The sequence below is a fragment of the Cololabis saira genome, chromosome 10, assembly GCF_033807715.1.
Source record: "Cololabis saira isolate AMF1-May2022 chromosome 10, fColSai1.1, whole genome shotgun sequence".
Taxonomy (NCBI): Eukaryota; Metazoa; Chordata; class Actinopteri; order Beloniformes; family Belonidae; genus Cololabis; species Cololabis saira.
In genome coordinates, this window is record NC_084596.1 from 33,186,155 (window position 1) to 33,213,885 (window position 27,731).

At 40.8% G+C, this 27,731-nt stretch overlaps 1 protein-coding gene across 2 annotated transcripts; it reads left to right on the top strand.

The window, feature by feature from the left end:
- Window positions 1-27,731, top strand: gng12a (guanine nucleotide binding protein (G protein), gamma 12a). 2 transcript variants are annotated; one of them, XM_061732632.1, is made up of 3 exons: window positions 1-323; window positions 24,342-24,450; window positions 25,802-27,731. In XM_061732632.1, exons 2-3 carry the CDS (start codon window positions 24,358-24,360, stop codon window positions 25,925-25,927), a joined length of 219 nt encoding a protein of 72 aa, XP_061588616.1. In that variant the 5' UTR covers window positions 1-323; window positions 24,342-24,357; the 3' UTR covers window positions 25,928-27,731. The 2 variants fall into 2 exon arrangements, with proteins under 2 accessions (XP_061588616.1, XP_061588617.1); XM_061732633.1 differs by lacking the exon at window positions 1-323 and adding an exon at window positions 3,805-3,941.

Sequence of the window (27,731 nt, forward strand, 5' to 3'; positions counted from 1 at the left end):
TCCGCCTCGGTCCTCCCGGCTGATTTCGGCTGTTTTCGTCCAAGTGGAGGAGGAAAAGAAAAGGAGAGTGGGTAGTCTTCGCCCTCGTGAAGAAGAAGAAGGAAAAAAGTAGTCGACATTAAAACATATCAACACCGGCTGTCAGCGAAAAGTCAAAACCTGATATCTGCGAAGTCGACAGCGAGATTACATGTACAGGTGTTATTTTTTTTTTTAATTATCATTTATAACAGTGTAGTTCTGATCCAGCACCGTGAGAGAACGAGGTCTCCTCCCAGCCTGTTGACGGACCCAGTTCGGCTCCAGCGACAGAAACTGAGCAGGTAGGACCAACATCACCCATCCATAGGAAGAGAGACGTTTCTGAAGGCTGATTTATGGTTCCGCGTTACACCAACGCAGAGCCTACGCCGTACGGTTCGCGTCGCCGCGTACCATACGCCGTAGTCTACGGCGTAGGCTGCGCGTCGATTTAACGCAGAACCATAATTCAGTCTTAACCCAAGCAACAGTTGGTGCCAAACTGCTTCCCTGCGAGACAGTAGACAACACAAGCCCCAGCTTCCAGATCGGACTCCTCAACAACATTGAAGTGGCTCCAGCAATGTTTGGTTTAATGTTAGACTAATGTCTTTCTGAGTATAGTATTCAACAGGTGACCGGGGCCTTCAGCTCTTTCTGATTCCCTACAAGCTCCACCTACTGTGTTTGCCACTGAGGGACTTGGATTATTCCAGAAAATGAGTAACACTTTTATATAAACCAAAGAAATCATTAGAAAGTGCGTGTTATAAATGAGTTTCAATGGGGGATGGGGCAGGGGAGTGTGATCTTTGTGTGATGGGGAGAGGAGGCCCTGCACAGGGAAGAGGCTGAGATGTTTACATGGGGCATCCACAGAGCTGTGGATGCCCCTCTGGCCATTAGGAGGACAGAATACAGACTGGCCATTGATAAGGCCAACTCATTAGTACCCCATTCACCGCCATCAAAGCCTCCTCTTGATGCCCATCAACATGATTGGGGCACAGCGCACACACTGGAGGATGAAGAACACACATTTCCTGCCTTTCGCACTGATGGCTGAGGTTTGGGTTGGGTCGACACGTTTCACGTTTTAGGGGTGAAGAGCTCGTAGCCGATTCTAGACAAGAGAAAGTACCTCAGATTTTGTAGGTGGCGAAGAGGCAGACGTGCAGCCGTGAGCAAGTGCATCCAAATCTATCAGTGGTTTACTCAGCATATGTGCCACAAACAGAGCAGGAAAGGGCAGCTTCACGTTGTGGTTTTTCATTTGAAATTAAGCAGATGATGTGCATTCCAACAATTGCTTGTCCCTTCTGTTTTAAAAAAAAAAAAACTCATTATCTTTCTCGCAGTTTCTGTGGTATGGGATGTATTTGGAGTTGTGTGAGCCGGCCAGGCCAGATTACTGGCAGGGTTTATGCAACGTGTGATGCATGCAGATGAATTAGAGAAAGAATGAGGGAGTAGGTTGTCAAGCAGGGAACTATAGCCTGCTTAGTGTAAAGATTAGACAGGGAAAGGACCTCCCTGTACAGTTTGAGTTTGCACAGAAGAAAGATATTTTTTTAAATTTTAGTTTTAACTTGCTGAACAAGGGATGAACTGTTGGGATCATGTGGGATGTGGCACATGCAGCTGTAAGCAATGCTGCAGCAGTTTATCAGCCAGAAGACTGTTCTAGAGCCACCGTGCATCTCCTCTGACAGAATGCTGCCCAACTCGATTGGCAGCTCTGGAGAAGGGTTTCCGACAAACAGCCAGATTGGAGGAAGACACAGCGGTGGCCTCCAGTGGGAGCCTGTCATCAGCCAGGATCTGTTTCCTCATAGTTCTGTCTGTGAAGTCCCCGCTGGGGAGAGTTAATGTGTGTGTGTGTATGTGCTTGCTTCAGTGCTTTTTGAATGAGCTTACTACTTCCCTACTAGTGATTCACATATTTTCACACACACACACACACACACACACACACACACACACACACACACACACACACACACACACACACACACACACACACACACAGAGTACGTAAAGTATATGTTGCTAAAAGTACATGTTGCAGAATATACTCATGAAAGCTCACACTTGCTTTTTATCCTCCATTTCTGACTCATAATAATAGCGTAGCGGCATCCTCATGCAAACACTGATATTTCCAACGTGTGCACGCCTGACTGCTGTGGTAGCCTATTTTGAGACTAAATGATCAGTATCTAACATCTGCTGATTAATGTAAGGCTAATCAGAGGCTCAATTAAACTGTAGTAAGCACAAATTCACCTTATCTGCAGCCCCACTTATCAAACGAGGTGATGCATCCTTGGGTTGGAGCTGATTGTTGGTTGAAATAAGCTACTCAAAACATTTTATTTATAAACATATTTATTACAATTCAATTGATTAATCACTAACTATTTGATAAGTGTTAACTTCATCAGTATATGTAAGTAATGACACATTTAATGTCAGCAAGATGGAAGTTCTGAGAGTAGATGAACAAGACAAGCAGCTTTTATGCTTGTATTGCACATTTTTATGCAAATGACACTACGGGACATATCTGTGCTAAATAGATACTTTATATAATTTCAGTATCAAAAGGATAATTAGATCATGTGATAAACATTTGCTGAAGTGGTGGAGCTGAGGTTCCATTGAGAGATGTTTGAGCACATCTTCAGAGATGCTCAGTCATTTAGGATTTGTTCAGAGATGGATCCCTGCACTGTTGCACGTCAGATGAGGGTCAGGGTCTGATTGTGAGGGCCGAGGACTCGGGGACAGACCCACATGATGGATAGCTGAGCTTTCTCTTCTGGAAGACCCAGGCTGCTGCCCCACCGCCCAGTCCCTGACAGGAATGGACGGGTGAAACTTCATTTGTCAGTTATTTCATTTGTATTTGGCAAAAGTAAAAAATTCCTTCACCGGTCATATTTTCCTAATTTAAAAAAACCCAACAAATTATACTTAAGAGAATCTTTGATACTCAGATCTGGTTGGAGGGTTAACCTCCAGAACCACCTTAGGAATCTGTGCCCAACTAATGTCTTCTTCAATACACAACAGTTTCTTTTTCTGTTTGTTTTTTTTAAATTTCTTTTTCTAGACATGATGACAGATACAAACATTAAGTACATCTCTGCCTGTCTTTTCTTTAAATGTTCTTAAGTATGTCGTTCTTCAGAGGCATGTAAAGATGAACCGTAGCTCTTAAAAGCTTTCCTAACTTGGCATTTGTTTGTGTGAGAGTGTTTTAGTGTGTGTTTGAATGCTCTGCATTGTGTGTGTCGGTAGTCACAAGGCATAGCCTACATTGTCTGGTTTTCTTGAATTCCTCCCTACCCAGAAGCAGATGCAGGAGGGGTGGTGACACTGCGGATAGAAAGTCACACCCATCTGTTGGTTTGGCAGCAGCAAGTACTTGCTTTTATGAAATACCAGGCATTACTTAGGATCTTTTTTTTGTATTGACTCAAAGTAGACCGAGTAGGTTACATAATGAACTTTATCCTAATATCGTCATTTATCAGGGAATAAAATGGTACAGCAAAAAAGAAGGCATGGACAAAGTTAGAGGTTTTTTTCACTGTTGGCTTCAGTGCATAATGACTTGTTTGTGCTTATGTACTAATCTCATTGACATCAACTTCAAATGTGCTTATTACCGAAGCAGGAAGTGTTGTCATGACAACCATCTCACATAGGTAATCAAGGTAGCGTCTGCCTTTTTTCCCCTGTCATCTCTGTAACGTGTGGAGATTTTCAGATTGTTTCTCTCAGCGTGGCCTTCCCCTCTCAGTCTGCTTTCCATTTTGAGGAAAGACTGGTGCTACAGCCCGTGTTCAGCCTGCAGAGCTGCTGCGTCTCTGTTTGTCAATCTGGGTGGAGGAGACTGTTGACAGGGAGAAGAGGTAGGACCCACGTCGCCACAAAGGCAAAGAACCTGAAATTAATGTTATAGCAGGAACTGCAGGATGCTTTATTTCCACAGCTTCCTGCTCATACAGTAGCTACTGATCGGCTAATAAGGATTTCTTCCTTAAATCACGGTCACTTAGAGAGAGTGTTCTTGATGATATTTTGCAAACGCTATTGTTTGTATAAAATAAGAGCGGAAATTTTGAACTTAAAAAGTTCCGATTGATGTTTTTTATAAGCTTAATGGTTATTATTGTCTGTCTACTTCAAGCGATGAAAGGATCTATCAGGTGACTTGTATTTTCAACATCAGAAGCCAACAATCATTGACTGTTGCAGATTTTCACACACTGCCGGCTGACTGTCTCCTGTCAGCCGGCAGTGTGTGATTGTGCTACCAAGCGCCGGGGGCCTGCGGTAACATGTCAGGATCTAACAGGAAAGTCCAAAATACTTGAGCTGAAGGAGAGCAGGCTGTGGTACAAACAGTTTTCCCACTGATTTTACTCCACAGCGTGGATCCAGTTGTGCACTCAGTTGAGAGCACATTTTAGCTCAAGTACAAAATGAAATAATAGCGGATAGAAGTGAATAAGTCATCTTAATGTTGCGATCTTAACTGTTTTTTTTTTTGTTAGAATATTTCTTAAAAACGTTTCTGCTGAGTACAATAAACCTATGTAACAACCAGGTTTAATCATCTGAGGACTTTAGTCAGAAAAGTCGGTGCCCTGCAGAATGACTATTTCAAACCGACGTCAGTGCAAAAAAGTTAGTTGTTAAAAACTTTTTTTTTTTTTTTTAGTTGAGGTTTTCATGAGGCCCCAGTTTTCTGGTGAAACAGAACTCTTTCTCTTTTCTGATTGGACAGAGACGCAGAGGCAGATAAGATAGCCGTGTTTGGAGTGTAAACTGCGCCCAAAGGTGACGCTCTTCGTTGACACTGATGTGAGCTCAGATTTGGAGCTCTTCTAACAGACAAGGTTAGTTAATGAGCTGAGAAGCTGATTTCTCCACAATACTCGTCAGTAACTTGATACAATAAAGATATTGGTGTCAGGGAATTTGAGAATAAACACAGAATGAGAAAAAAAAGATCAGAATACTTAGTAAAGGTTTAAAAAAAAAAAAGAATGAAGTATTGAATCATTTGATGAGTTTTCCTTTCAGGACAAGGATATAGTATTGTTTTCTGTTATCCACAGTAAAGAAACAAAATGACTTCAAACCATAACTTGTTATGTCCAACTGAAAATCCACTCCTAGCTATCTGTATGGTTGAAAAATGTTTTAGAAATCCTGTAACATGTCAACGTTATGTGCTTTTGCTGTTTCTTTGTGTCTGTCATACAGTGGGGAAAACACAAGTGATAACCTTAATAATGACTTTGTTTTATGCTATTAGATAATTTAGATGACAATAGTGTGCAACAATACCACAATCTTAAAACTAAAGCAGATTAACTCTATTTAGCCTTCACAGTTTTCTTAATTTCCAGCTGTACCAAGACACATCCAAATCCTTCCCGTTTCATTTTATGTAAATGCAGGTTCAATGCCTTTTTCTTCCCTATAAATTGGGTAACATATAACCAAATATTACTTTATGAAGAAAAGAAAGAAGTGGCGCCCTGACCTGGAAATGCTGCTTTCCTTAATTCTCAAACTCAGTTTCTCACAGTTCAGTATTTGTGTGTGTTTGACGGGTGTGACAGGACAACAGTATGTGAATGAGTGAGAGGAGGGACAGAGAGAAGTGTATTTATTTACGTTGGTGAGCAATTAATCTATTTTTAGGCCCATTGTGATCTTTACTGCAGATACAGGGACCTTTCTGTCCTCCATCTGTTGTTCAGCATGGCTCTGTGACTGGAGGGTTGCGAAGGGGCCTTACGCAATCCAGCAGCTCGTGCTTTCAAGGAAAGATGCACGCCGTTTAGGGCGGAACGGAAGCATTGAATTGCAATTTTCTGACAAATATTGCGATTAGATTTGTGATGCTCAAATTGAATATTCACTCTGCATTCGAGGATTACTACATTAACCCATGGGGCATTTGTAAGCAGCAATTCTTCAATTTAAATACATTATTAATTAACTATATGGTGTGACACAGGTATGGATTAGTCTGTCTGTTGTTGTGGCACAAAACTCCACCTTTTCCAGCTTTTCCAGCTGTAATTATTTCATTCATTCATTCATTCTGGGCAAAGCTCAGGAAGGGACACGTGACTAAGATATGCACAGGAGGAAATGGGAGATATTTTGTTGAGTTCTGATGTGAGTGTGTTAAAGAGTCTTTAACCACGGCGTGGGCACAGAGTTGTGCCTCCATGAGCTGTTTTCATATGGCTCTACCATGACAAGTGACTCAGAAGTTGTTTTTTCCATTCTATTGACGTGACAGACACATCAACGTGACGCGGCCTGTGGTGCTTTTGTTATTATATTGTGGTGTTGAGTCCTGTTGTGCTGGCTGGATTTGTCCTTTTCTGCTGTGTACTCCTCCTTTATCAAATTCAAAATTCATCCATACAATACAATCCCCTCTTTTTGTTTGGGAATAAAAGTTTAATCTGTAAAGGGATGACAGTGGTTATTTCTCTTAACATGGCACTTAATGTTATGCTTCCACTACTTTCGCGTGTCTAGACATGGACCATTTTTGATTGGGTGATGTGATTAGTACTGAGAAGAATGGTATTTATCATCGGTGGGCATGACTGTCACACCAGCAACACACAGTGACTAACAGCAGTGAGCAGCAAGGCTTTGAGCCTCGTCAGACATGCTGCATCATGTATAGCATAAGTACAGCCTTTGCAATTTGCTAATTGCATTATTTGCAATTTTGATTTGAATTTGTGGTGTCACTGTTAGATAATAACAGGGAAATATTATACACTTCTCAGAAACATTCAGAGGAAAAACCTCCACAAACTGATCAGCAGAAGGAAACGTTTACTTTGTTGACTGATCTTGAGCTTCCTCCTCGGTTGTGACGTCGCTGGAGCAGAAGCCAGTTGCCAGGTCTCTGTATGACAGCAGACGACTGGTTTATAGAGCTCTCTGTGGGGTTAGAATATTTAGGACAGTGGACTTATTTGAGCATAGGGATGCACAAATACATTTTTAAAAGTTGGAAACTTTCCATGGGAATTAACATTATAAATATGGGCATGAATCTGAAATGTCAAAGATTACAGGTTAGCTCATAATAGGGAAGTTGTTGGAACTAAAACATCTGTCAGTATAATCTATATAATGGAATAAAGCCATTATATTTATTGTAAAGTCAGTTTAATTTCTACTCTGCACATCCCTCTGTCCCATAACATGGATCGTTGCTAGAATCCTGCAGGTCACATCAGGACCATGAGGACACATCATTTCAACCCAGGAACGCTATCCATTCACTCAGGGTTGGTGATGTTACTGAAGTAATAGAGTTTGCTTATCATGTGGCTTGTTGTTATTTTAACCATTCCAGATCGTTACAAATGTTTAGCTAACTATATACTTGTGCATGCTATTGCATGAGTGTGATGTGCCAAAAGTCCTGCATAAAAACATTACTTACAGCAGCAGTCAATTCAATTCAATTCAGTTAAATTTTATTTATGTACTGTAGCGTTTATTACAACAGAAGTTGTCTCTAGGTGCTTTCCAGAGACCCAGAACATGACCCCCAAGCAATTATTACATAAACATAAACAGTGGCAGGTAAAAAAAACCCTAGTGGGAGAAAAACCTTAAGCCAAACAGTGGCAAGGAAAACTCCCCTTTAGGAGGGAAGAAAGCTGGACCAGGTCCTGGATCATAAGGGGGGATCCTCCTGCTGAAGACCAGCTGGACAGAGCAGGAAAAGAGAAAACAGAAACAGAGAGAATGAAGAACAGCATAAATGTTGGATCTAAAATATGTAAAAAGCACATTTGCTGGAGAAGAAATGAAGTTTACTGGCATGCGTAACTGCTGATATTTGTATTTATAAATGATAATTTACCACAAATTTCTATTTCCCATGGACAGTTTCCAATTTGGAATATTTCCAATGGTGAACTTTCCGTACAAGGTTTCTGGAAACTTTTTGGATGTTTAATGGGAATTTTCCACCCCTCTGCAACCCTACTTGAGTCACATAAGTGTAATAGATTACATATGAAGGGAAATTTAATGAACTGGAAAGGACAATGGTCCGCTTTTACAAGACTGAAAAGGGTAATTGAAAAATACAGTTCAAAGTATTATACAGCGATGTAAGGTTTGGGATAGACGGACAATAACTGGCGCTTAAAGTTATCATACAGTACCCCCTTTCTGCCACATGGTGGGGCTCTCTGAGCGCTTTCTGGCCCCCGCTGGTATGCTTTGTATCAACATGGGTTCAGCTGCGTCAGCAAAAGCAGTAACTGTCAAACTTTTATGGTGTAGTTTTTGAGCCGGGATAAGTCATTAGTTAAGTGTCAAATTGTCTACATGATGCCACCTTCCATGAGTGGACCTGCACCCCTGAATTGCATCTTTCTCCTTCTGTAGTGTTGTCTCTGCAGACTCCCGCTCACACACACATGAGCCATCTGTCACTCCAGGTGGCTCAAACACACTATAGATGCGTCCGTTGCAGAGAGCCATTTCTGTTTATTCTCAAGAGAGAGCCAGAATACGTGAATGTGTGTAAAAGAGGCCTTTTCCTGCAGCGTAAGAGATTATGGAGCTTCTGCAGCACCTGTGGCATGATTCAGTTTTCAGTTATTTGTCCTGTCTGATGGCCCGGGTTGTGTGTGCACCCTTGAGGTTCACATTACTCTTATTTACTGGAATAACTGTTTTAACCAGCACAAGCACGGTGTCACAAACACAACAGATGTGCACAAACAGAGGATCAAATGTTGGGTGACAGAAACGTAAAACTCTTCTCTCCAAATAATCTTCTTCTCACATCTGACCTCATAATTCTGGGATACAACGTATCCTACACGCACTCTTCATCTTCATGCATTCCAGCATAAATGTAGTCCATCCTTTGAACTGATACTGGAACTGCTTCCTACTACCGGGTATTTAAAATGAATGTTTCCTGCATATTGGAAATTGTCAAACAAGTAAAGGCAGTAATTCTGTTTGCCGGTCCGGTGGGACGGGTTTACTCCCAACTAACAGGAAGGCATACCTTTTGTAAGATCTCAAGTTCCCTTCTTGATTGTATTTCCTCCGAGCTCCTCTGTATTTCATAAGGCAGCAACCCAAATATGGACATATCCTGTGAGAGGGGGCGAGAGTCCAGCCAACATAAAATAGCAGCCTGTCTGACAGGTATGGGAACCTTTGAGCTGCAACGTTCACCACTCCCAAATATGCACAGATCCTGATACAACCGTAGTAAAGTTGAAGATGCAGCAGCTTAAAGGCTCAGATGACAAATGTATCATTCATGCTGCGTTTATAGCAGGGTGGGCGTGTGCATGATTGGAGGAACCCTTTCAGTCTGACAGATTCTCCTTTAGAACCTTTTGTAAAAGTATGAAGAAGTTTGCTGGCATCCCACACAAAGAACAGTGTGTGCACTTCCTCAATGAGGCCCAGCTGGGACTTGAAGGATGCAACACCTGTAGCACCACCGTTTACTAGCTACAAATGTCAGTTGTGTTGTGTTTGTAAGAAGAAGCTGCAGCCATGTTTTGTTGCCTTACAACTCCGTCTGACCCCCAGTTCTGTTCGACACGACGCTGTGTTTTTCTGGCACAATACCAGCCTGTGTTCTTGAGCAGACTATCAGTGCTTCTTCATGTGCCCACACCAGGTGCCCCATTCACACTCTGTGAAATTTATTCACTTTCAAAGTTGATTTGGTTTATTTCTCGCTCTTTCATTGTGCCCAGAACAAGGCCTCACATTTGGTCCAGCTTCTTGTATACTGGCTCCTTGTGCAGTCTACCTTTCTGAACTTTGCCAAAGAGACAGGCATCCCTTGTTACACACTTTTCAGTGGAGGGAATTATCTGAATGTTTATAATATTTGCTGCAGAAATCAGTCACAAAATCTACAATGAACTCATTTTACTCTTTTACCCTCCCTCTCCATGTTGAAGTACTTGTCGCTTTGCAGCCATAGCGCTCAGTTTAGATTTTTCTTGACAAGGCACAATTCAACTCAATGCACTGTATGTTAACTTGAAAAAAAAAGCATACTTTTTTGTGGGAACCTCATTGCAGTGTCTACAATCAGGGTAAAACAAACAAAAATATACTTGCATGAATGATCCAGGTGGACCTTTTGACCTGCGGCCGCTGAGAAATGGATAGAGCATGAAGAGGGGAAGGAAAGGGAGGATGAAAAGGAGGCAAAGATCTTTTTTTTTTTAGGGGATTTGGGGTGGGCTGCACAGGAAGTGGCCCCAGTGTGACCCACAGTGTGAGCCTCTTCCTGGAGCCAATGTGACTCTGTAACTGCTGATCTGAGGGAGGAGCAGCCATTCATGTAGCTCCTGATTAATTGTAATTCACGCCACTTTGTCTGTGTGTGTATGTGTGCGTGTGTGTGTGTGTGCATGTGTGTGTGTGAAGGTTGTGGGGGGTCTGAGCTATCAAAGTCAATGGGTCATTGCAAGTTCCGGTCTGCCTTCATTTTCATATAATTACCAGAGTTTCAGCTTTCATCCAACCACAGTGAATCCACTCCACAAGTATTTTAGATATTTTAGGGGAATTTAGGAATCCAGCCCTGCATTTTTGTGCTTTGCAGTCTTCACATCTCTCTCCAACAATGGAAACGTTTAAAAATCAAAACCAAAAGTGCTTTTTCTTTCCAGCTGCGTGACAGGAACTCCTGTTCGCTGTCATGACTTTAAATGTCCTGCAGGCAGCATCTTAGCTGACGTTAGAATGTCATTTGTTTTAGAGGTCTTACGCTTATAAAATGCATTCAAGAAACTTTCTTGTCTTTTTTCTGGTTTCTAAATCTCAAGGGAAAACTCCAACAAGTCTTATCCTTTCATCACATCATCACAAGAGACGTCCAGTAATTAACTGTAGACGCTTGTCAGTTGTAGACAGGATTCTGGATGTAACACAACCGTCAATTCTTGCTAGGTTTAAAAACAGGAAGGTGTATTTGACACATGTGCGTGTGTGAAAAACCACCAAAAGAAACTTGTGAGAATTATTTCAACATGTAGTAAGTCCACAGACATATTTGTGTTGACCGATAGATTCTTTGTTCCTCAACCATCCTGGACAGCTCAAACAAAGGCCTTCACTTCCGTCATAAACGCAAACACTAGCTCATAAATATCTGCAGTTTATTAGACTTTGTAGTCCCAATCACTCTGGAAGAGGTAATACGTCAGTAGACACAAAGGATATTCCCCTCCTTCAGTGGTGTAATATCCTGACTTTGCATTAGTCATAATGACTGTTGCATTTTCCTCGTGGAGTTTAGCATCAGCGCTGCTCAGAACTGTATTTAGATATGCTCTACCTGCTCTTTTAGCTCTGTGTGATCGCATGGGAGGGTTTTTTTTTCTTTCCCTCGTGCAGTTTGTTCTCGAGTGCTCATGTGCAGTAATCTTTCTGTTATCCACGTGCCGGTCATTCCTGTTCCCGTTTGTTCAGAAATGTCCCTTCTTACTCAGAGATAATTTGGATCACTGGGTTCTGAACTAACGCTGTCAGGGCTTTAGATAGAAAACCACATGACTTCTTGTTCATGACTTCCAAATATGTCCCGGGCTTCCTGTGGGCTGGGTTTGAGAGTTGTTGAGGATCATGAATCTGAAATGTTTTATCAGTGACCGGTCCCTGTCAGCTCTTCCGTTTCAGGTTTCCCCTCCTCCGTGCTGTGATACCCGTCACCCTCTTTTCTCTTCTTTTTCAAGTGAGGGCAACAGAATGAGATAGTAGCACGGCTGGTCCGCTGACCTCTGACATGTGAGGACAAAGGTCAGCAGTTTTTAGATGAACAAATGAGAGCGACAAACTAGAACAAATGTGGCCTCTTAGGTGTTAAATCACTTAATGTCTTGTGTTGAGGGAGATGCAAGTATGGAAATAGGTGCTCTGGTTTCCCTTTTTTCAGTTTCATTTGTGCAGCATTTGCATTTATTTCAGATTGCTGTTGTAACTATAAATATGTATAATTGAAAAGTAAAATAAAATGCCTGTAAACAGTAAGTTATCAAATAGCAGTGATAAGAATAAGCATGCACTAGAAAAAACACATGCATATTCATGCACTAGCAAACCCACATGCTTGTATCCAAAGCTGACACTTTTTCACATACAGTCTGTTCTCCACCCACTGGATCACATGGGTGTCATGACACAGCTGCTGTATGTTCTAGCTGCACTAATGACAGATCAGCACGTTGTACATGCTTCTGTTTTCAGTCAACAGAGCTGTGTGCATGTACTTTGAATGAACAAGATCTTTATTGTTCAAATATGAATGCATATGCTCTTGGTTTATTGTCTTGTCTGCATTATACAACATTCTCCCCAAGCGGAATTTAATTTTACTGAATTGAATAATGATTTATTAACCCACAATCATTTTTGCATGGGAGTCTGCTGCAGCCGGTGTCAGCTGTCAGATGGCAGAAGTTGGGACCCTCTGCACGTCAACAGGCCGTTCATAAATGTAAAGAAAAAAAATATTGTTAAATAGTAAAGATGCAATATTTAATTTCCTCATTCAAATAATCCTTTTTCTTTGGGAACATTTTTATTGAAAGGGTTTTTGTTTGCTCAAAAGACTTTTTTTTGCTGATAGCGTGAAAGATATTTCTCCTCTTTATTTCTCTCTAAATTCAGCCTCCTGAAAGAGGAAATTGTGCCTTTTTCTCAACATGAATTCCCTTTCCTGTATGATAGGACTGCTGGTTGCTGTTGTATTTATCATTCTTTGTATTCTCTGTATTTTGTCAGCTCCATGATGTACTGTGCCTCTTTGCCCTATATAAAGTTGAATGGGCTACCGGCCCTCATAACCACGAGTGGGATGAAGCTGCCTGGATGGAACAGTAGTTGAGCATCCAACCAGCCCTGCACACGTTGGACACGTTACTGAATCCTGAATCCTGAATCTGAAATAGTCATTAGATACTGAGCACATCTATGTCTTAGTCTTGACATTGTGTGTATGGATTACCATAAAACAAATCCACATACAAAAATGGACTTTGCAACTTGTGACACAAATTCACCTTTGTCCTCCTTTCTCTCTCTCTCTTTCGCTTTCTCGCTCCCTCTCCCTCGCTCTCTCTCTCTCTCTCTCTCTCGCTCTCTCTCTCTCTCTCTCTCTCTCTCTCTCTCTCTCTCTCTCTCTCTCTCTCTCCTCCCTCCCTCCCCACACATACACTATTCTCATTTATGGTACCCACTCACTAATCCCATTTCCTCTTTACAAGAAACATAAATTGTTTTACAACCCTTACATTTTTTTTTTCTCATGAGCTTCGTGACACCCAAGCCATTATCAGTGATTCCGTCCATGCATGCTATTTTTCTTAACCCCCAGGACCCCCAGCCCAACCTTTTCCATCCAACTGGCAACAATCCAGACCTTTGGCCTGCTTTATTCCACCTTTACTGCAGTGGTAGTAACACAAATTTAGTAAGTCAAGCTCAGGGGCGGGGACTGGAAAGACTGAACACGTTTGTTTATTGTTCCATATAGGCAGGGCAGTGTTGGGCCAGAAATGGAGATCCATTGTGTGGTATCTCTCTGCCTTCGTCGTGAATAGTAGCTTTCACAGGCAAGAAGGGCCAAGGCAACAGGCGAGCCACTCACAATAGCTTCAACTTTTATGGTGTACATGTCGCCAGCCATAGAGTTTTTGGCAAAAGACCAAGTGCAACATGTGCAGAGCTACATAGCATGCTTCCTGCAGCTGAACTCCCCTTTCAGAGTGCACGCAAACTCTAACTTTCCCTCAGTCTCAGTTGCAAGCACGCCGCTCTCTGCCCCACCATTTATTCCTTCTCTGCATCCATTTCCAGCAAACTCCACTTGGCTTGCACTAAGCTTCCTTTTGTGCAGGTTTTGTGAAACAATGCTGTTTGTTTGCCGAGGGCAGGGCAGAGAGACACTGCCTCTCTGGCCCGGGTCGCCTGTGTCTCCTGCATGTCAGCCCCAGTACGTCTGTAGTGACGTCTGAACGGCATTATCTGTCATAGGCCTTTGTTTGTTTTGAGCTCTTCTGCGCTTGATAATGACCCATTACTGGAGAACCAGAGGCTCATGGGCACCTCTGCAGAGACCTTGCTAATCTGGACGATAGCCAGCTGGCAGTAGGAATAGGCACACTTGGCTGCAGCTGAAGTAGTTTTTAGCTGTAACTGAGTCCACCGTAGCCAACAACAACAGAGACCTGTGGACTATTTTTAGTGCATATTCTAGTTGGTAATGATGTCATTTTGGTGCGGGAAGCCCTCTGTGTCAGCTTCTGTTGCTCCTTAACATTTGAGATCCTTTGTCTGAAAGCCATGCGTCCTGTCCGGCTACGTGTTGAGCATCACATAATTACATCATTACCACGTCTGTCTTCTGTGGAAGGTATGCAAAGACTTCGATCGTCAGCTGCAACAATGGACAGTGAAAGACTCTCCAATCTTCACTGTTAACTCTCACATTCAATCATCCTTTCTTTTTGCTAGTTAGTCTGTCTAAATTAGTGCTAAATTAACAGTACAATCTTGTTGCATGTTGTTTCATCATTTCATCCCGGCTTTTTTGCAGAGCACCATTAACTGCACTGTTGATATGAAATGTTTCTTAAAGTTGCTGCCCAAGGTTGGCTCTGTACCTAGTCTAAATACTTTGTATCTGACATAATACATTATAAACATTATAAACTGTTTATTTATCCTTTCCAAATGTGGGCCAAATATTTATTTAGCACAGTTAATGCAGATAAGTCCACGATAAGTTTTTTTTTTTCTCCTTTACTCACTTACAACCCCCTCCCCCCCATATACATGCACACACACACACACACACACACACACACACACACACACACAAATGCTGGTTGCAGGCATCCATTAAGCCTCAACGTACCTACACTTATTCTATATTCTCCCTAATATTTCAACCACACTGCACCCACATTTAGAACTGCACAAAGTGATAATTTGCTATTTCAACAATATACAGTACTAACAGCACGGCTGACACAGCTATGTTGGGAGAGCAAGCTCAGCAGTTCAGAGGCCAGATTTTACCACCCAACCCAATGATTTGGAAGAGAGCTAAAAATAATTCAAGGACTGAGTTAAAAGATTGAGACGAATAGTCCTTTTTCGGATGAATTGCAGTCAGGTGGTAGAGTTTTGAATTGTGTTTTGTGCAGAGTGGATGCCTTTTTTGCGTAATCATGTGTTGCATACCAGAGTTACTATTCCCCGGTGTTATCAGCGTTATCCGTCCCTTATGTCAGGCACTCACAGACCCTGACATGCTGCTTTTCTTCGGTGCTGTATCAGCCCCTGTATTTGCAGCCATGTTCGCACAGTCTGAAAGAACATCTTTGTTAAGATGCAGATTCACTTACTTCTATCTCATTGCAGTGGCCAGCTTATCTAACAGGACATTCAGTTTTTACATGTATCTTCTGGTGCTGGTCTGGAGACTTCACAATAACTGGGCTGACTTGTAATAATTCCAACATGAAAACTTGCTGGTCATCTCGTCTGTGCTCGACACAAAGAATCATTCAGAGCTTATTTGGACAGGAATGAGCTTCAAGTAATTGCGCATGAATTTCGGATTTAGAAATCCTCGAGTCTAGACGCTGTGTGTCTGTTTTGCAGTTTCCTACATTTGCAAGTTTTTCTTTAAAAAAAGAGGATTGTGCAGGCTTGCCAGATTCTGAGAACCTGGGTGTAACAGACTGAGACTTCTTCATACGGGTGCAAAAATATCAAGAATGTTGTTTGTTGGAGTGCATGTTTTATCTGAACATCTGTCCACCAACCCTTGAACAGTCCTGCAGCTTTCCCTGGAAATGTTTGCCTGCATAGGGATAATATACAGTATGCCTGTCAGCTAACTGGAAATTGAGCAGTTTCATTAAGAGGACTGAATTTTCTTAGTATCCCATTGTACTGAGCGTGCAGCCTGTGGCCTGGGTGGGGTCCCGTCGACGTCGCTTATCACAGTGGCCATACCTGCAGCTCTGCGTCTTGTCAGGGTTGCCCTCAGAGGACACATGCTCTACAATTCTGCTTCCCTATGTTGTTGACTCTGGGTTTGTGTTTGTGCAGCTGATAAACCTGGAACTCAGGTATATAATCTCTTTACAACTCCTTCTGCAAACTATGACTGCTTTTAATATCTTCTCTGTTAATAATTGATTATGTCAAATGTATTCGTTGCACTAAATATTACTTCAGTGTTTAGGTTTTCCATATCAGGACATAATTAAAACATCTTCTTTTATTGGAATTAGATAAATAAAGCCTGACAAACCAGCACATGACTTATGACTTATACGCATGTCATACTGTATTTCCTGACCAAAAACTCAAGATGCAGGCGTGTGGAAGAAATTGCACCCCTGCATGATTCAGTAGCTGGTAAAAGCAATCTTATATCACAATAACTTGAAAGAAATAATTCATGTATGATACTGTCAACCCCTCACATATCCAGTGGATTTTTTCTTCCGATTCTTCTTTACAGTTAAGTTTTAGTTCATTGAGAATATGCATTCATATATACAGCTCCCATTTCAGTGGAGTTGATGTCCGGGCTTTCCCTGGGTCTTTGCAAGACTGATATGATTCTTTTTTAGGGGCTCCGGCAGTGCAAAAGTCCATTTTGCATCAAGTAAAACTGGTATATAGAGTCCAACCTACATCCAGACCTCTGTCAATTACTGTAATATGATCCCAGTACACTGTAGGTGGCTCTGCAGTTACAACTCACATTTTGCCTCGTATCTTCAGAACTTTTACAGGGTAAAACAAAGAAAAAGCTAAATTTTACTCTGCCACAACAAACACCTGTCAGTATCTAATGAATATACTGAGATAAAATCTCAATGTTGGTATGATTATAGAAGGTTTAAACTGAAAGCAAAACCTAAAGACCTATTTCGATAACTTCTCAAACCAGCTGCTTAACAGCCAATCAGAGGCCAACAATTACAAAAGGGAAAGACTGACGTTTATGAAGACTCATTCATTATTTTATTTCGAAAGAATGTGCCAAATTTGAACCTAAATAGCCAGTAGGGGGCACTATAATAAGATGATCATTATATCTAAGCGCCACCCATCTACCTTCCCGGTTGTCTTAACTAAGATTTGTTGCAGTTCCTCGACTGGCCGCTAGAGCGAGTTCGAAAAGCAGGTCAATCTCCATTGACACCCATGCTAAATTGTCCAGTTTTAGAGCAGAAATAAACATATTTACAGCGTGGTTCTAAAAAATGTTTTGGTCTCAATCATATGAGTTCACACCCATGACAACTCAGACAACAGTGAATTTTTTTAATAACGTCTAGGAGAGTTTGTATCAAACATGATTTATTTCTAATATGATTGATTGACAGTCGGCTCAGCCAATGCCTAGCTGCTATCACTTTCTCATCTGTAATCCGTGTTTAACGAAGCAACCACCCGTCTGTATTAACTCAGCTAAACATTGCTATCATTTTTGATTTCGTCGTCGAGTTGACTAGATGTTGGTTGCTTGCCAGCACTACATAATTTGTTATTTAACGTCTGGCGTTGCAACACGTATCCAACCAACGACAGACTTTAATACAGCGTCTTTTGTAAACTGGGAATGATCCGACATTCAGTCAGGCCGCTTACCAAAGTCGCACTTATACGTTTTTTTGAGCGTAGTGTACCACTTAAAACTGGTTTGGGGTAATTAAGGACAACACAATTCATACATAAGGCACATCTGATTATAGGGGCAAAGCTGATTTTTGAGGAAAATTAAGGATTTTAGGTGTGCCTTATAGTACGGAAAACACGGTAGGCTACACATGCAAATTACTGCAGTTGCCCTAATTTGTTATGTTATAATTACATTTTTAGTTGTGCCCTCAATGGTGTCTTGAAAACATCTTGTTGCAGAACTACATCCTGTAAGTTTCCATATGTGCAATCGCTGAACTTATAAATACTGGTAACTGTTGGTAAATGTTTTGATGTTAGTAATTCAATTCAATTCTATTTATATAGCGTCTATTACAACACAAGTTGTCTCTAGGATCTTTCCAGACACCCAGAACATGACCCCCGAGCAATTATTACATAAACATAACATAAAGAATGGCAGGTAAAAAACTCCCCTAGTGGGAGAACAACCTTAAGTCAAAAGAAAACTTGTCTTCTAGGTCCTTTGTCTCACTGCATAGTCACAATATTTGCAGTATCAACTTTTTCTGGCAAACAAAGCACAGAGTAATATTTACTCCTTTCTTTTCGTCTGGTGGGATGTCACTTGTTGGCTGGTTCTCAGTGTGAACGAGTGCAAGTCTACAGTCTCTGCCTCTCCCCTGCTGTTGGCAGTCTCCCCCCTGGTTCATAAACACAATCTAACTATACTCAGCAGCAGGATTGATGACTGGGTATTACTGGCCTTGATAAGCATGGTAATGATGTGAGAACAAGACAGTGTTTATAGTAAAGCAGAAAACACAGCACAGTAGCTCTGGGTCACGTTGTAGGTGCAGCCCAAGGGTTTTTTTTCACTCAGCTGGAAAAGTGCTGACCAGCAGTAGAGGGTGTGAGAAGGTTAATTTTAGCCTTGTTTGAACAGGGAAACTCCTACTGGCAGGAGGAGCACACATGAGAGAAATAAAAAAAACACTGTGTGTGTGTGTGTGTACGTGCGTGTGTGTGGATACACAAGGGAGAACTATTTCACTGGTCTGTGGTTGGAGCCAGGTCTTTGAACCCTTTTGTTCGAAGGTGCAGACATCTGTCTGCATTTCAACAATTTCGTTATTTACTTATCAGATGGTATATAACATCTGACGCCAGGCAGCAGATATGTCATTTATCCCCACACCCACACCGACACACACACCTTTTTTTTTTATTCTTAACCCCAGAACCATTACAGGAAAATCTACTTTGAATATAAGCTGAAAAGTTAGTAAAGTTCTCATGTACAATCATAATGATGCATGCATCATCATGCATGCAGTACATGCACAATACTAAAAAAGCTATAGGAAAGCATTTGATTTAGGTTTTCATAAAGAAACTTATTGTACATTTGTTATTTTCATAAACAAAACAATCAGTCTGTTATACTTTGGAGCATGAACAAGTATTTTTCCACACATCAGGAGTTTACCATAAAGGCTGTAATGTTGCAGACAAGTTTCTGTCTTAACAAGTCGCTGGTGTTTCTTGGAAAAAATTAAAAGTAGTCCAGTCACATAAAGGACCTTAGGTAGTGGTAAAAACGTTGTGTATGCACAAGCATTTATTTAAAACAGCTCTAGCAGGGTATAACTCACACAGGGAGAGTTTTGTGCTGAGACTTTAACTACATTATCTTGGATTTTATACACTGTAAAAGCAATCCAAATCAAAATGACAGTCTTTATGGAGATTACAACTGTATAGTACTTTATAGAGTACTTTGTAGAGAAATAATTAGTAATACTCAAACAAGAGGTTTCATTTCATGAACTTCTAAAGGATGATAACCTTGAGAAGAATTTAGTTTAAAAATGGCTCACAGCCAATTCATCTCTCTGTTATGTCATAAACGTCAGTGAGGTTTATAAAAGCACCAATTAAACCGGCCTGAACGGTAAGCAATCATGCGCTGCATGTCATATGCAAAAATATCCTTCGATTGAACTCATTAACCTCATGTCAAACAAATGGTGTGAGCTGCTTTTAAGTGTCAAAATTGCAGGACTCAGATTGAGTTTCCAAAACGTTTTTCTTTTTTTTTTCTTTTTTTTTCAATTGTGGTCCTAATAGACTGGTTTTGGTTTTTTTCATTCCAAACACTAAAAAGTTTACTAAATAGAGGACTTCTGATGTGTAAAAAGCAAAGTGCGCAGCCACTTCATGTCAGTCAACAATACTTAAACTCTAAAGTGGTTTATTAGCAGTTTTATTTAATCATAAAAGCTGTTCCAGTCTAAGAAGTCCCAAGGAGACCACACATACTGTACAGTTGACAGAACTGACTCTTCTTTTAGCTTTTAATGGTTCTCTTTGTGTTCGTCAGCAGCCAGTTTAAGAGTCTTCTCTGGGCCTGAGTCCCTGTATAGTAACAGTCTGAGACTCACACACGGGTGCTCCTCTACTGTTGGTGTTAATGCAATTGACTCATAATGGGCCCCTGTTCACTTTGAACACTGCGTTAATGAATTGCATATGTGCGGGTGGGTTGTGTTTGTGCGTTAGGTGCTGCAGGGAAGTTGGGCTCCTCAGTGCAGTAGGTGGTCCTCACTGTTTGAGTGTGTATTGTACTGTAAAGGGGGTGGTCTTCTTTCTGATCCTTTGAGGTAACCCTTTTTTTTTCTCCAGGTTCCTATATGTACATGGTGGTTCTTAATACCACACACTTGAGCTCACACGCCAGTGCCCTCCTACAGAGCTTCAGCCTGACTGGAGTTGCTGGTAGTTGGCATCACATCATAGGGGCTGCACAGTTTGACTGAGGTGGCTCACATGAGGTGCTTTTCCCGCAAAAATCACTTTTAAGTGTTGGTGGGATTGAACTCTTTCCTCTCCCCACTAGTCTCCATGTTGGTTAAGCTGATAAGTCACTTTGGCTTAATGTTAGCGCTCACAAATAAGCCTTATAGCAGCATTAATCAGTAGTACAGCTTGCATCACTACATCAATATTGGGAAATATACAAATGCATGTTAGAAGGGACAATATTGTAATATCCAAGTGTACTTAGTTGCTTTTATTCATCAAATCCTATGGCTATAAATATCCAAGAAAAAGAGTCGGAAAGTCTGGCTTTGTATTCTTAAAAATATGAACATTATTTCCTGTATTTCAAGGTAACTAAAGCCCCTTTTATCACTGCATTGTTACTTCAACCATCAGTATCTTCCACAAGACTGCACATGAACACAAATCTGAAGAGATGTTTTAGAAATTTCAGACTTGGTAAATTCACAATTTTAGACTTTAAAAATTACAAAGTAACAATGCACAGCTCAGTGGGAGCAGAGATTACGTTTTTTTTATATAAGCTAGCTATTTAAAAAAAATTCTTATCTAACCTTTTTATTTGCATGTTAGTACACTCTGTGCAGCATATTTTCAAACAGGGATGGCGTGTACCGTTGTCAACATTTGTTGTTTGCACATCTGTGATTTTGTTTAGCAGAAACTGAACACCTGGAAGGTTAAAGTCTTAAAATAAAAGTGCGTGTTACATGCTATGTTTAGCACTGAATTATGCAGGTGCAGCGTTTGCAGGTATACTGCATGGACATCTTAGCTCGGGACCTGTGTCGATGGCTTATCCATTAAAAAACAGTAAAAAACAGACTGGGATGCATTCAGTTTGCAATAGGATAGAAATCAGAAAAAGGAGACTGACACGTCCAGGAGAGCTACTGTTGAGCCAGAGACGTTCTATAAACCGAGACAGTCCACTACGGTTGTGTTTCCTGTATCTGTGTCACGTGACTGCCACGCCCCCTTAGGAGACCTGAGTCTATTAGGTCTGAGTCTATTGAGTCCTATGGGAAAAGTGAACGTGAGCACAGATTATTACCAATTCTTTCGCCCCATAGTAACCTAAGGAAATATGGGACCCATTTTTCAAAAGCCACAAACCTTCTGAACATTCTGACACCAAAATGGAAATTTTCAGACCGACAGATTAGGAGAAAATGAACTTTGTTTGAGACCTGTCTCTGTCTGAGCAACACACTCTCGCGAGATTTGGCGCTCATCGTTTTCCCAACGGATAAAATGAAGTTTAAAACTAATATAAAACTTGCTTCTTTGGTTAATAATACTGTTATTTTTATTATTTAAGCCTTTTTTGGAAGAAAGTTGTACTGTATCTAGTGTTGTATGTTCCAAAACGATGTGGGGAGGGGGCGGCCACGCCCACTTAGGAGACCAGAAGTGTATACCATTTCAAACCATTGCCAGTAACGGCAATGCGCTATCTTGTGTATAGAGGATCTTTGGTTGAGCTAAATTACACAGTAACACATGCATGGTTTTGGCAACATAAGAACTAAAGCTGAATAAGACAAAAGTACTAATCCTCTGGGTTTGTCTGACTCCGTCTGGGTTGATGAATTGTAACACCAACATTGGAAAACATTTGTCACCTCCAGCTTTGAACCTGGGGGTCAGACGGAAAGCGGAATGCACTATCTGCATAGACATCTTTTGAAGTTATATCTCTAAGAAAAATCAAACTTAATTAACTAGAATGAAAAAGTGAACCTTTTCTGCAGTTTAGCCACCCAGCCAGAACCCAGCCCACACGAAACCTTCCTCTGCTCTATAGAAACAAACACCTTCACTCATCATTCATGAATGTAAAGCGTTTTTCCGTGCCCTCCGTCGTGGGCCTTGCCTTTGTGACCAGCCTACAATGTTTCCTGAGGATGTTCCCTCACGTTGTGACCCGAACATGCCTCACTGACATGCTATCAATAACACTTAAGCTATCTGAGTCATCCCTACGTGTTCTTTCTTTTCAGTAGTTTCTTATCTTCATCGTAAAAAGAAACTCGACTCTCTCTCTCTGTGTGTCTCTCTCTCTCTCTGTGTGTCTCTCTCTCTCTCTCTCTCTCTCTCTCTCTCTCTCTCTCTCTCTCTCTCTCTCTCTCTCTCTCTCTCTCTCTCTCTCTCTCTCTCTGTCTTAGAGATCTGAACGTTAAGATTTCTCTTTCCATTGACACTTTTTTGTCTATGTCAGATTGTATAAACAGAAGTCATTGTTCCTCCTTCAGTGTGATCCAGCTATAGGACGGGACACGATACTGGTTTTGTAAGAGAGATTGATTGATCTTAAATTAGTAGTATAATATGTACAAGGAGATATAGTGTGATATCAATATGCAGTTAATGTTGCTTTAATTCACTTTATTTACATTTTTTTCTCAGTAGAGCCATCTGCTCTCCTATTGTCTCTGAGTGCTTACAGAGCCGGCAGTTCGGCTTTTCTCATCCTGATGTTGGAGTTTCTAAAGTCAGCATGTTTGATTTAATGTGGTCAGAATTATTAGGTACCAATGATTAATATCACATATTGATGTTCAGCCCAAAAATACTGCAAAATACCTCTTAACCCACATTGTCCAGCAGGAACAGCTACAGCATCAGACGCTGTCTGGAGAGACTACAACCTGCAGGTTGCAGAGGATCTGTCTAATAAACATAGAGTCATCTTACATCGTGGCTTAGGGCTGGGTGTGACTTTTGTAAGTTTTTGTGTGGTGCTCTCAGTTGTCCCTTTTAATTTCTCCTCTTGTTTAATTGCTTTCATTTAGTCCCCATGGCTGGGGTCTGAGAGATTTAAAGTTAAAGAACCATAGAAGCAGAAAAACTCTTAAGTAAGTAAACTGATTGGAGAACTTAATGCATTTATGGAGCAACATATTTTAGTTCATTTGCATGTTTACAAATTAAAAATAATATATCCATTAGCAGTCACTACAGATTAAAATAATTCTGGGAAACATCCAACGATATTCAAACCAGAGGAGTATTAGCAATATAGTCAACACACGTTTATTAACATTTACTTGAAATAAAACTCTTGCATGTATGCAGAAGGTTTTCATGTAGATGTCACAATGTACTTCTTAGAAAGTGTTCTCAGGACTTCCTGTTCCCTACCGAGAAGCAGTTATGGCAATAGCGAGGTGTGTCCTGCAAAGGCATTTGCAGAAATGTCAGAGGAAATGTGGACGTCTTTATGAGAAACTGCAACGAATGGGAATAAACAGTAAGCAAGGGAGCAGGAGAGCAATACCAGCGCCAGCGTTCCTTTATGGACCGTGTGATGTGTCCGGGCTTGCTCACATCCAGTCTGTCAGTGATTAGCAGGAACCAGAATCACAAGCCAGACCCTTTGAAGTGCTTCACCCCCACATGCATACGTCTGAACTTCAGACTTAATCTTTCCTTAACACTGAAAACTGGGCATTTTGTCGTAGTTTAACAAATATAGGTTGTGCATAGTTAAACTCTGCCTACGCCTCATGCTCATGATTTTGGCTCATAATTGCTGAAAGTTAATTAAACAGTGCACATGGAGAATGTCCTGCAGAGGAACAGGAAGTAGATTGGATTCTGTCTGTGTATTTGCCTCATTACGTTTGTGCTTGACTTACAAAATCCCCAGTACATCATCATTACATTTTCAACCATCTTACTTCAGCTTTTTTCTCTCTTGTTCTTCATTGCAGAGTTGTGTTGCGCAGGATGTCTTCAAAGCCTCACAGCTCCAATAATATTGCCAATGCCAGGCGAACGGTGCACCAGCTGAGAATAGAGGCCAGCATTGAGAGGATAAAGGTATGGTGCCGCCATAAAACATGCAGTTAAACTTCACATCTTAATTACACGCCTTTGCCCTTGTTGAACGTAATTATCTGGTTTATCTTGTGCTCCTGCTCGGGAATTCATTCCGCTTTTGGTTTCTATTCATGCAAAGTTTAAATAGAAACCAGTCATGCATTAAAAAAAATGTATGAAATGTATACATTTTGCATGCTAAATGCAACTTATACACAAAAAATACTATTTTTTGAAGGCTTTTAAAGTCATCAACACAGTGGATAACAACATTGTCTGAGATTTTTGTTGTTATTAAAAGATTTTGAAACCTTCTTTTCCACTCTTCTTATCTTGATGTCTTCCCTTTTTGAAACTTATCCCACCATCTCATCCACAGATACAGAGCAAAACTTTTTGGATATTTTGCTTATATTTAACACAAAACTACAAAAAGAAGGGTGTAAAGGAGTTATAATAGGAATTTGTTTAACTTTACTAATGTGGCACCCAGTGAAAAACAAAAGTCCTCTGAAGGCATATCCCAGAAGAAGCCAACGTGTTCAATAGAAATCTGATCAGATTCAGGCCGATCAATCAAATTCAAGTCACACAACTACCTCTGTTACCTGGAGGTTTTTTGATTTCAACTCAGTTTACTTCCCGTATTTATGTATAGTCCCAGTTCGCCTCAAAAGCAGACTGCAGCAATCTGGTTTGTATTCCTCATAAAGAAGATCATAAATGCATTGTGGTCCCATATTATGGATTTATTTGCATGCTAGCAGCAAATTGGACAAAAACTAATTGGAGTCACTTGTTTCCCACCTGGAGTCCAGTTATGGAAATGATGCTCAGATGTTTGGTTCAGAGCCGCGCTGGTTAATGAAAAACACTCTTACGTATCAAAGTTTGTTAGATCCAGAGTAGTTGGGCTTCTTCAGACTGCATTTTTTTAAATTCAGTTTTATTTATATAGTGTCTACAACAGAAGTTGTCTGTAAGCGCTTTCCAGAGAACATGAATCATAGTGCTATTCATCAGTCCATAGTTAGACAGAAAGTTGATAAATGGAGAAGGTTTAGTTCTGTGTGGGTTGCCCAGCCAAGACGACTCCAAGGGCATAATGTTAAATCCTCAGATAAATAAAGAAATATCCAGCAGTAACACCTAAAGGCTTGAAGACATCACTGAAACTGAATCTGTTCTCTGGTCTTTAAACAAACAGGACTTTAATCTCTGCCTGGCAGTCTGCAATAATATGTTAAACTGAGGGAAACAATTGATTGGGAAGAATGCTCGGCACAATAAATGTTTTTAAAAAAAGCACTCGCTGAATTGTCCCTCAATCCATCTGTGTTTGTTTTCCCAGGTGTCGAAAGCCTCTGCTGACCTCATGAACTACTGCAGTGAACATGCCAGAAACGACCCTTTCCTCGTTGGCATCCCTGCTTCAGACAATCCCTTCAAGGATAAAAAACCCTGCACTATATTGTAATGGGAGCCACTTAGCCTTTATGTGTTTATTTTGTTTTGTTATTAATGTTGCTGTATTCATTTTGTTGGGAGGATTGAGGGGGGGACTGTGATTATTATCATGACTACAAGTTAACAAATCAACCATGATTTTCTCAAAAGCAGCAAAACTTTGACTACATGATGTCTGATGGCATCGGGTGCACAATGTTTTAAATGTCAAACGTGAACATTATTTCCTGACTATTCTAACAGCAATGACAATGATCAGTGATGGATTTGGTCCCTCATCTGTACACAGTCTCATCTCCAATGGGCAGTGACTGTTATTTGTGTCTCTGGTTTGCCTTAAATGGATACAAACAACCAAAGTAACCCTTCTGTCCTTTAAAATGACATCAGCTTCAGAAAACAACTGCATGTTACAGCTCTGCAGTGTTGATGACTCAATTCAAGGGGTCTGTGTTTCCACCGAGCTTCTCAGCAGATGTTACCATTAAGTATTGTTGATTTGGGTACACGAGCCTGTTGTTGTTGATTACAGTAACTCAAAAGTATTTTACAGCGTTGCAGCAGCTCTTTCTGATCAATGGCAAGCTACATCCCTCTGAACTCCCACCTTTCCTGTTTGGTCTCTGCAGCATGATTGCTTTGTACAGTGTTGTCTTTAGCTGATTTAAAGAAAACACCATGTTTAGACAATTTCCATGATGTCAGTATCAGATTTTCAAGCTTCTGGAAACTCACCCACATATTTGAGACAAATGGTGAATCAAGCCCAAATGAAAAAGGCTTTTTTCTTTCTTTCTCACTGGTCTGGTGTTTTTGTTTTTTCCCATCCTGCTGTCGGTGGACATTGGGTGCAGAATAACAATGTGTTAATAGACCAAACCAAACCAATCCTCCTGCATTTATAAGCATCTCAATATTATCTGAGAGCATTGCAGGCATTTACTCAGAAAACACGTCAGTGCAAGGCTGTTTTTTTTTGTAGTAACGGAAAACTTGCTTAACATAGTGAGTGACAATTTTTCATTCATCACAACAAATTACCTAGTCGAGTCAAAGTGCACGTCACAGCAAGTACTTCAACACAAGGATTGGAGGTGCAAAGTGTTTTAGTGACAAAACCGCTCCCAATGTTTTCCATGTTCTCCTTCTGTAGTCAACATTTGTGTGGTTAGTGGGGCTTCAGTCTCACACGTCACCCAGGCTCTGATCTGCTGATGAAAATATCTGCTGCAGGAAATTAAGCAATGACATTGAGTAGATATTACCGATACAAATCCTCACTCTAAAGCCTTACTTATGTCTGCTTGTATGATGAAGAACAATCCTAAAGTGTTTCTTTAAAAAAAAAGAAAAAATTCTGTCAAATGTTTTTTTGTGGGATGAAAGTGATTTGTAACAATTTCTTGTGCCATTTGTTTTGTGTACATGTAAAAACCTGTCAACTTTCGTTTCACTTACCTGGTGCTCCGCTTCTCAGCAGTTTCTGTGTCGTTGCTTCCTCCAAAGTGTACCCACAGGTCTTCAGGTCAGCAAGATCTAGCGTATTGTCAGCTGTGTGTTTCTTATGGTGTCTCTTGGAGTTGGCTCTTCTCACCTGCAATAAATCCCTCCTTCATGCCTCCACGGGAGAAACTCAGAAAGCCACTGCCACACGTGATCATTCCTGTCCATTCACAGCAACTCTGTAACAGCCTTATTGTACCATTGCTGGATTAATTTAACAGTCAAGATCAGCTTTTTGATAAATGTCTTTATTAATACACCAATCTTTGTATGAAGTCCTAACTAAGATTAATAAAGTGAAGCATTCCTAC

What these genes read in the sequence shown, in the direction of transcription:
- gng12a (XM_061732632.1), top strand. Translation starts at nt 24,358, where the DNA reads ATGTCTTCAAAGCCTCACAGCTCCAATAATATTGCCAATGCCAGGCGA. An exon ending in CCAGCATTGAGAGGATAAAG is followed by an intron (nt 24,451 to 25,801) that starts GTATGGTGCCGC and finishes TTGTTTTCCCAG; the next exon opens with GTGTCGAAAGCCTCTGCTGA.